The 9,002-nt window shown below is 42.0% G+C and overlaps 1 protein-coding gene across 3 annotated transcripts; it reads left to right on the forward strand.

Annotated features, from left to right (window-relative positions):
- Window positions 1-974: 974 nt before the first annotated feature.
- On the forward strand, window positions 975-8,794 carry trmt10a (tRNA methyltransferase 10A). 3 transcript variants are annotated; one of them, XM_075451222.1, is made up of 7 exons: window positions 975-1,404; window positions 3,028-3,196; window positions 3,312-3,383; window positions 3,469-3,543; window positions 7,198-7,347; window positions 7,433-7,538; window positions 8,253-8,794. In XM_075451222.1, exons 1-7 carry the CDS (start codon window positions 1,202-1,204, stop codon window positions 8,468-8,470), a joined length of 993 nt encoding a protein of 330 aa, XP_075307337.1. In that variant the 5' UTR covers window positions 975-1,201; the 3' UTR covers window positions 8,471-8,794. The 3 variants fall into 3 exon arrangements, with proteins under 3 accessions (XP_075307337.1, XP_075307338.1, XP_075307339.1); XM_075451223.1 differs by lacking the exon at window positions 3,469-3,543; XM_075451224.1 differs by lacking the exons at window positions 3,312-3,383; window positions 3,469-3,543.
- Window positions 8,795-9,002: the final 208 nt, after the last annotated feature.

Raw genomic sequence — 9,002 nt, forward strand, 5'->3', positions numbered from 1 at the left:
AGTGAAGCAGCACAGGGAGCAGTGCACGTAAACTCCCAAAACTGGTGCACAGAGATTGGCAGAACTTTGGGGAAAGAGGGAGAGTTCTGTAAGAATGTGTGGAAGAAGCTACGGGACAGATACGTGAAGGAAAAGAAGAGGGCAGAGACTCTGTTGATGCCGGGGGCTTCAGACCTTCACCTCTATTAACTGAATAAAAAAATTAAAATGATCTGAATACTGCAGCAGTATCATTAATTACAGTATTCTTGCTCTTGACAGTGGCATTGTTTTCTTCTCCACTTTCGTGGTTGTAGAGTAGCGGTAACCTTCACGTAGCAGCGCCACCTCTGTGAAAATTGCAACTACTGGCGCATCGACTTGCGCCACTATACATGGCAGGCACGAAATCGTGACGTCATCAATACCGCTCGCGCTAGCAGACGCAGCAACCATGCTAGAGCCTTTAGGTTAGCAGACTGACCTGTCATTATCTCCTTCTCCGTTTTCACCCGTTTGGTCCATCACCACCTGCAATACTGTGCTGGCTCATTATGTCTTCTTCACTTTCTCATTAGTACTATTATTGATACCACGTTCGTCGCCCTCTGGCACGTAGAAACACCTCCAATATCAATAAAATACCAATTTTTTTTTTTTCACCCCCCCCTGCCTGCCCGGTCGGCCCGCCTCTAGGACCGCCCCTGACTGGTAGCGCCATACAACTTCTCCTGCTCCTTTAGCTGATGCCTTCAGGTACTCTTTGTTGTTTCTGCTTTCAGTTATTTAAACTAGTTACGCTTTTGGTATTCATTGCTATTCCAGCTGATATAATTAATAAATACTTTATATAGACATTTATTTTTAGTTCAGTAGTTTTTTTTATTCAAGCATGAACAAAAAACGCTGTTTAATTACGTTCTTAGGAGATTCAAAATGGAAATTCCTAATACTATTGGTTTAACATTAAGGCATCACGCGCTCTTAGATGACGTCACATATGCGCCAGGCTTCAACATGTGGCATTGTGTGGCTACATAGATCAGCTTGTCAGTTTAGTTTACTTACGTTGTTGGTCAAGCTGTCTGTGAAATTAAAAGATTAAGAAATCCGAGTGGTGAGTAAATGTCGCGGATTAGTTCTCCGCGGAGCTAGCTAACATCCAGAGCTAGCTGACATCCAGAGCTAGCTGGCGCAGCAGCACAGCAACCACTGTTCACAGATGGCTGATGACAGCGTGAAAAACGAGGCTTCTGCCCAGCGGGCAGAAAAAGCAGATAATAACGAAAAAGCAGAAAATAATACCAGTCAGAAGAGTGTAAGCAGTGAGGGAGAAGCTGCAGCTCAAAAGCAATCTCTGTCCAAGAGGCAAATGAAGAAGCTTCTGAAGCAGCAGAAGTGGGAAGAAGAAAGGGAGCTGCGAAAGTAAGTAGGCTTAATTAACAGTGTTTAACCCTCGTACTGCCTGATTAACAATACAGGCAGGTGATAAAGAAAGACCGTCCTTCAATAGGAAGATTTTAGTATTTAGGAAATGGTGAAAAGTCATCTGGGACTGGCCTCAGTCAAGTATAAAACCTGATGAGCAACAACGCATGACTTTTTGCTCTGTGTCAGTATTGAACAAAAACTGAGACAAAGCATTAGCAGTGTGTGGAGAGGAAAAAAAGTCCACCCTTGCTGCTTCCTATGGTAATGAAGAGGGTAAGTAGCAGCCAGGTGCTGCTAATCAAATACACCTGATTAACAGATGATAATCCAGTAGGAACTGCTTTTTAAAACCAAAAGATTGAACAGTTTGTTGCTCTGGAGCATTCAGGAGTGTGTTAACAAAATTAGCAATCATTGCTGCCCATCAATCTGGGAAGGGTTATAAGGCCATTTCCAAAGTATTTGGAGTCCATCATTCTTCAGAGAGAAAGATTATTCACAAGTGGAAAACATTCAGGACAGCTGTCAATCTTCCCAGGAAATTCACCCCAAGGTCAGACTGTGAGATGCTCAGAGAAACTACAAAAAACATGAGCTACATCTCAGACTCTGCAGGCCTCAGTTATCATGTTAAAGGTTAAAGTTCATGACAGCACAGTTAGAAAAAGACTGAACAAGTTTGGCTTGTTTGGAAGGGCTGCAGGAGAAAGCCTCTTCTCTCTAAAAAGAACATGGCAGCACAGCTTAGGTTTGCAAAGCTGCATCTGAACAAACCACAAGACTTCTGGAACAATGTCCTTTGGACAGAGCAGACCAAAGTCTATATGAATAAACACCAGCAAACTTCAGTAAAGTGAAGTTATGTTGCAGAGCAGAGTGGACCACATGATCGTTGAAAGTGCACTACAGACACTCTGCTCAAAGTTCCCAGCTCTCATTCAGTGAAAACGGTGGCTTTGCTAATTAATCTGTGTTTTCACACATGACCACTGGAGATTTTCAGGAGAAGTTGTGGACGAATTTGGTCGGAGCTTTTTCTGCAGTTGCCGTTCACGCATGTGCTTCACAGCAGGAAGCTCTCTGCTGGTGATGCGCTGTCAGGGCTGGAAATACGAGGGAGGGGATGCAGGGGAGCGCTACCTGGAGTGCACGCCAAGTGGGAACTTCTACGTGAAATTTGCTGAATTTTCTTTGACACATTGAGAATACCAGAGGAGGTTCCTTGTTATGTTAACATCAATATTGTTCGTAAATGTCCACAACAAGGAAGCAGAAAGCAGCATCTAGGTCAGTAGAACGCACAGCAGCAGCAAATGTTCAGGAATATTGGTTCATATTTTTTATTTTTTTAGATCGTCTTACCTGTTGATTTTGTGAGAATTTCGCCAGGGGGTTCTTTATAAATCTTCCTCAAGAAGTCAGAAGCGAATGTTGCAGACGTTTGTGTTCTCGCATACCACTGCTGTGGAACCTCTAGAACATTTCAGGGCTCTGGAGCTGGTGTGAAAATGGCTTTGGTGTCATATGAAGAGGAAACAAATATATACTTGCACACTGTTGATCAAACTAACAAGTTATCTACAACACAAAACACGTGATGGCTTGTCTCCACAACAGAGAGAGAAGAAAAGAGAGGAAACAGCAGCGTCGGCAGCAGAGGCAGAATCACCAGGAGGAGGGGGGACAGGATGGCCAGAGTGCCAGGAAACGCCAACGCAGGGAGGTGATGCCCAGCTCTCTGAGGCTGGTGGTGGACTGCAGCTTCAACAGCCTCATGCTTATCAAGGTAAATGGCTTTGGATTTTCCCCAACATAAGAAACTGGGCGCTTTCTTTCTTGTGCTGCATCCTGGGGCAAATATTTCCCCAACCTCCTTTCCAACGATCTCGTTGCTTTTTCAGGATGTTCGAAAGCTTCACAAACAGATCCAGCGGTGCTACGCTGAGAACAGACGAGCCTCGCATCCAGTTCAGGTCGGTGCTCACTTGAATTCTATCAGCGTTGGACTCTAAAAGCCAGTGAAGGTGTGGAAGACATCCTTTTCTCTCCCTTCCTCAGTTTTATTTGACAAGCCTGGGAGGACAGTTGAAACAGAGCATGGATGAAAAGGACAAAGGATGGGTGAACTGGAAGGTAAACAGACGGATCTCTACAGATAAGCCAGAGTAGCATGCTACTCCAAATATACCATCTGCTTTTTTTAATCTGCCGTTGCCTTTTCTGGAAGCTTGTGAAAAACAGATTTAGCATGTGGTGCTGCAGCTAAACCTCATTTTTCTTTTGATTTACCAGTCAATTATTTATTTGAATAGTTGACTAATCAAATATTTTTTTTCATGATTATTAGTTTATTTTCTCTTAAGTTTATTCAAATAAATGATAACCATAACTTCCATTCATTTTTCAACCTATATTGGGCCTGTTGATTTATAGCCAAAATCATAATTATGATTATTTATGTTTAGTTATCACTATGGTCATGATTATTGAATATAATCACTCTCGACTTTCAAAACATTTATTATTTAGCCGTAAAACACCATCAAAAACAAATGGCAAAAAAGACAGTAAAGCCAAGGTGGGTCTGCAGAGTTGGTGCAAAACAGTTGTTGGTCAGGAGTTATAAACAGGACTACGGTGTGTTTGGGAGCATAAAGCCTGCCTTGCAAAAGTATGCCACTTTGAGAGGGTATGCTGTATTTATCTCATAATGCAGCACAAGAGTCACTCTATGCCGATTATCTTGTATTACTGAAGGCCATATTAACAAGATTAAAATCCAATTCATCATGAAGCCCTACAACTTAGAAATGCCATCTTACTCGGGTTCTCACCAAGTTTGTTTCAAACACAATAGATCATCGCAAAAATGACGACTGCCAGGCTCTAATACTACCAACAATTGACCATTTCTGTATGCAAAGACTGCAGAGTACTGTTTATTAGATCTCAGTTTAGAAAATTCCTTCTCTTTGAAAGATTTGTTGGGTTTGGATGTTAACATAGAATAGAATAGAAAAATACTTTATTCATCCCCCAATGACAGAAATTCAAATTAGTCAAGTAGCTCAAAAAAAATAACCAAATAATACCAATTCTAATAGAAATACTACTACTAACTAATAATAAATGGCTAAATAAATAAATTAAAAAAAAATTTTTTAAAGTGTGACTGAAATGACTGAAATGACATAATCCTTTTTCACTGAGGCATTGTTAGTGCTATGGCCACATTTGATTGTCTCATCACGTCTCACCGGAGTGCCAGATGCTCAACTGTCAGAATCTCTTATCATTTATTCACCTGAAATGAAAAAGACATTTGAACAAATTTGAGCACATGTGCAGTTGACTCCTCAGATTTACAAACTTTTTTTTTTTTTTAAGAGAGAAGCTACAGTGCATCCGGAAAGTATTCGCAGCGTTTGCCATGACCCTCAAAAGTGAGCTCAGGTGCATCCTGTTTCCACTGATCATCCTTCAGAAGTTTCTCCAACCCGATTGCAGTCCAGCTGTGGTAAATTCATTTTATTGGTCATGATTTGGAAAAGCACGTACTTTACTATAAAAGGTCCCATAGTTGACAGTGCATGTCAGAGCATGAAGTCTGTAGACCTCTGAGACAGGATTGTATGGATGCACAGATCTGGGAAAGGCTACAGGAAAATTGCTGCAGCGTTGAAGATCCCAATGAGCACAGTGGCCTCCATCTTCTGTAAATGGAAGAAGTTTGGAACCAAAACTTACTGTCGGCAATAAGCTTCTCTCGAGGAGATAGAAAGAAATACGGATTTTGCTATAAAATTAATTTCCTCTATCAAACTGACTTAAAACTGTTTGTCCTTCTTATTTATCCACTTCTAATCATGTTTCAACAATGAACAACGTTGTACTTTGTAGTATGAGAAAGAAAAACACTTAATCTTCAGGATTCTGAAAATAACCTCCTTTTGACAAGTTCTGAACGGATCCGGATTTAACTATAAAATGAATTCCTTCACTCAAACCAAGTTCAAAATGCTTTGTCCTTCATATTTATCCATGCCTAAGCAGGTTTCAACCATAAACTTCTTTAAATCACCTTGTGTGAGAAAGAAACACACTTGTGCTTCAGCAATAAGCTTCTCTTCCTCGAGCTGGCCGCCCGTCCACTCTGAGCAACCAGGGTAGAAGAGCATTAGTCAGGGAGGGGACCAAGAAGCCAGTGCTCACTCTGATGGAGCTCCAGCATTGCTCTGTGGAGAGAGAAGAACCTTCCAGAAGGACAACCATTTCTGCAGCACTCCACCTATCAGGCCTGTATGGCAGAGTGGCCAGACAGAAGCCACTCCTCAGTAAAAGGCACATGACAGCCTGCCTGGAGTTTGCCAAAAGGCCCCTGAAAGACTCTCAGACCATGAGAACTAAAATTCTCTGCTCTGATGAAACAAAGATTGAACTCTTTGGCCTGAATGTCAACTTTTGTCTGGAGGAAAGCAGGCACTGGTCATCAGCTGGCTAACACCATCCCTACAGTGAAGCATGGTGGTGGCAGCATCATGCTGTGGGGATGTTTTTCAGCGGCAGGAACTGGGAGACTAGTCAGGGTCAAGGGAAAGATGAATGCAGCAATGTACAGAGACATCCTTGATGATAACCTGCTTCAGAGCGCTCTGGACCTCGGACCGGGGCGAAGGTTCATCTTCCAACAGGACAACGATCTGAAAATGGCTGTATATCGACGCTCCCCATCCAACCTGATGGAGCCTGAGAGGTTCTGCAATGAAGAATGGAGGGAAACTGCCCAAAAATAGGTGCCAAGCTTGTAGTATCATACTCAAAAAGACTGGAGGCTGTCATTTCTGCCAAAGGTGCTTCAACAAAGTATTGAGCAAACACTGCCTACAAATGCAAATGTTTTTTTATTTTTAATAAATTTGCAAAAGTTTCAAACAAACTTTTCCACTTTGTCATTAATTATTAATCATTAATCTATTTGGGAATGAGACTGTAACGGAGGATATCGTGGAAAAAGTGGAGCACTGAATACTTTCCGGATGCGCTGTATGTGACTAACAAACTGTCTTCTAAACCTCTGATAATTTAACTCTTTATTCCAGGTTTTAAAGTAAACCGTTTACAGAATTTTATATTTAAGATGCTTATTTGAAACAGAAAGCAAATAAGCCCAGATTGATGGCTATTTAGAAATTGTAGGAAAAAAAAAAGTCACTGTAGAAAAAGTCTGTATAGTCACAAACTGAATCATGTCTCTACATGCAAGCAAACATACGTCAAGTGTCTAGTTTTGAGGGGTTTTTTTGGAGATGGTGACTAAACCCATTTCTTTTTTTTTTTACTTAGTTTGTCATGGCAAAAGTTGTGTTGTTATGTAGCAGTTGGTATGTAACATGGTGCCATAAAGCAAAATGGTGTCCTGTTGGGCTGGAAACCAAAGTTGTGAGCTGCAGTATGTCAGTTTCAGGGCTGGGAAACTACATAACAAAGGTCGTGTACACTTTTACGGTTCACACACTTTCCTCGTGTTACTTTAAGGCACTAAAACCTTGTACATCATTAGATTTAAGTTTTTATTGGCTTCAATACCATTAAACACCACAAAGGTTACAGCTGAAAGAAGGATAAAATACAACTGGTCAAGGTCCCACATCAATTCGGTGAAATACAAATTGGTAATTATAGACAGATTTACTCATGCATTACTGCTGGGGTACCATATGCTCTGACATATATTTTTATATTTAGTCCGGTGTGTGTAACTCTGCTCTCCTGTGTGTATGTGTGCAGGACATTAGCATTAAAACGGAGCACTACGGTGAAGTCTTTCCCAAGGAGGAGCTGGTGTACCTGACCTCCGACTCTCCCAATGTGCTGCAGGAGCTGGACCCAAAGAGGGCGTACGTGATCGGGGGCCTCGTGGACCACAACCACCACAAGGTCCGGCAGGGCTGCTGTAACGTGCAGGATGCACTCCCCTCCCACTGATTTGATTTCAGTTAACCTGCAGGGCTTTGGTTTGCAGGGAATCACCTTTCAGAGGGCGGAGGAGCTGGGGATCAAGCATGCGCAGCTCCCTCTGAGCAGCTTTGTTCAAATGAACAGTCGGAAGGTTTTGGCAGTCAACCACGGTGAGGACTGTTGTCAGTAGATTGCCTGTAAATGTCTCTAAATCTTCCACATTGGCATATTTCCTCTTGTTTGTGTGGCAGCTGTCTTTTCTGTGGAATATTCCTTTTCTTTGTTTAAAAAAAGTCAACCAGAGACTGGGACATCTCCCTGAGCATCTCAAGTCGCAGTCTCTGTAGTGTTCACACATACCAGTTTATTTTTGAGCCAGGATTTGCCTCGACTGGATAATTGGTCTAACCTGACTCGCGTCATCTGGCTGCGTTCACCAACTACACGCGGGGCGTTCCCTTTCCTCACACAACCATCTGAGGAGCCTGGGAGTCATATGTGTTTCGTCCGATTAGAAAATAATCAGAGCCAATCATTAATCGCTGGGTGGGACTTTATTCATGCTCCAGAGGGCGGTAGTCAGGTAAGCTCTGAGCTACGTCACGGGTTGAGTCATTGGGAGTGGCTGAAGTGGCGTGTCAGTCAAGATGACGGACAGATTCTTCATCCAATCACATGCACGAGTTTTAGAAAAAATAGCCCCATTTGAAATCATGTCGGTTGTGGGCTCGTCCCAGATGGTATGCGAATACCAGAGGGCAGGAGTCAGGTAATAATTGGTCTGCAATGTGTCTCAAATCTTGTGATTTGTTTCCTCTTTGCCTCGGTTGCTCTGCTTGCTTTGCCTTTATTGTTTTGAAAGCATGTTCTCATCTATCTGGCAGTGTTTGAGATCATCCTGGCGTATCTTGAGAAAGGCAGCTGGCAGGAGGCCTTCTTCACCGTCCTGCCTCAGAGGAAAGGAGCTGTGGTCCTCAATCAGGGGGAAGCAAATGCTCAGGAAAAAGAGGAGGAAGAGTCCAGTTCTGACTCTGACACAACTGAGCAAAGGGATCCGAGCATCCAACAAAAGGACAACACCCAACACAGTTCCAACACCTGATGCCATGACGATGGCGAATAGGGAAGATGGCAAATGTTGAATTTCTTTTCTTTTTTTTTTAATGAAACAGCTGTATCCATGAGTGAGATTTCTGTTTGACAGATACAAATATTTTATGTTTTATTCAATATTTATTGAAAGGTTTTACTTTCAGTTGGAGTTCTATTGCGTTTTACTACTAGTTATTGCATTCAGGCAAATATTTTCACTTGAATTTTCATTTTTTGTTTGGACCTGAAAGCTAAAGCTGTCAGACCTGTGCCAAATGGATCCGTTTGAATGCAAACATTACAAGCAGCATAAAGATGACACTTGAGCATGTTTGATCCTGAGTCGGTGTGGAATTTTTGTGATTATATGAAAACCAACAGATTTTCATAGATTCTACAGAGAGGTTTGAGAGGCATCGAGCAATTTGAGTAAGATTTTTTTTATTTTTCAATCCCACCCAGAAGAAAAAGTTAGAGAACCTGTTCAAATGGAGATGTTGGTGAAAGAAAGAAGATCCCAACTGATCGTCAAAAAATGGTAA

Source organism: Odontesthes bonariensis, chromosome 19 (genome assembly GCF_027942865.1).
Source record: "Odontesthes bonariensis isolate fOdoBon6 chromosome 19, fOdoBon6.hap1, whole genome shotgun sequence".
NCBI classification, from domain to species: domain Eukaryota; kingdom Metazoa; phylum Chordata; class Actinopteri; order Atheriniformes; family Atherinopsidae; genus Odontesthes; species Odontesthes bonariensis.

Bases quoted from the DNA above. Each gene is read 5' to 3' on its own strand.
- trmt10a (XM_075451222.1), top strand. From the start codon at position 1,202: ATGGCTGATGACAGCGTGAAAAACGAGGCTTCTGCCCAGCGGGCAGAA. The intron at 3,384-3,468 runs GTCGGTGCTCAC...TCCCTTCCTCAG, and splicing joins GAGCCTCGCATCCAGTTCAG to TTTTATTTGACAAGCCTGGG. The intron at 3,544-7,197 runs GTAAACAGACGG...GTATGTGTGCAG, and splicing joins AAGGATGGGTGAACTGGAAG to GACATTAGCATTAAAACGGA.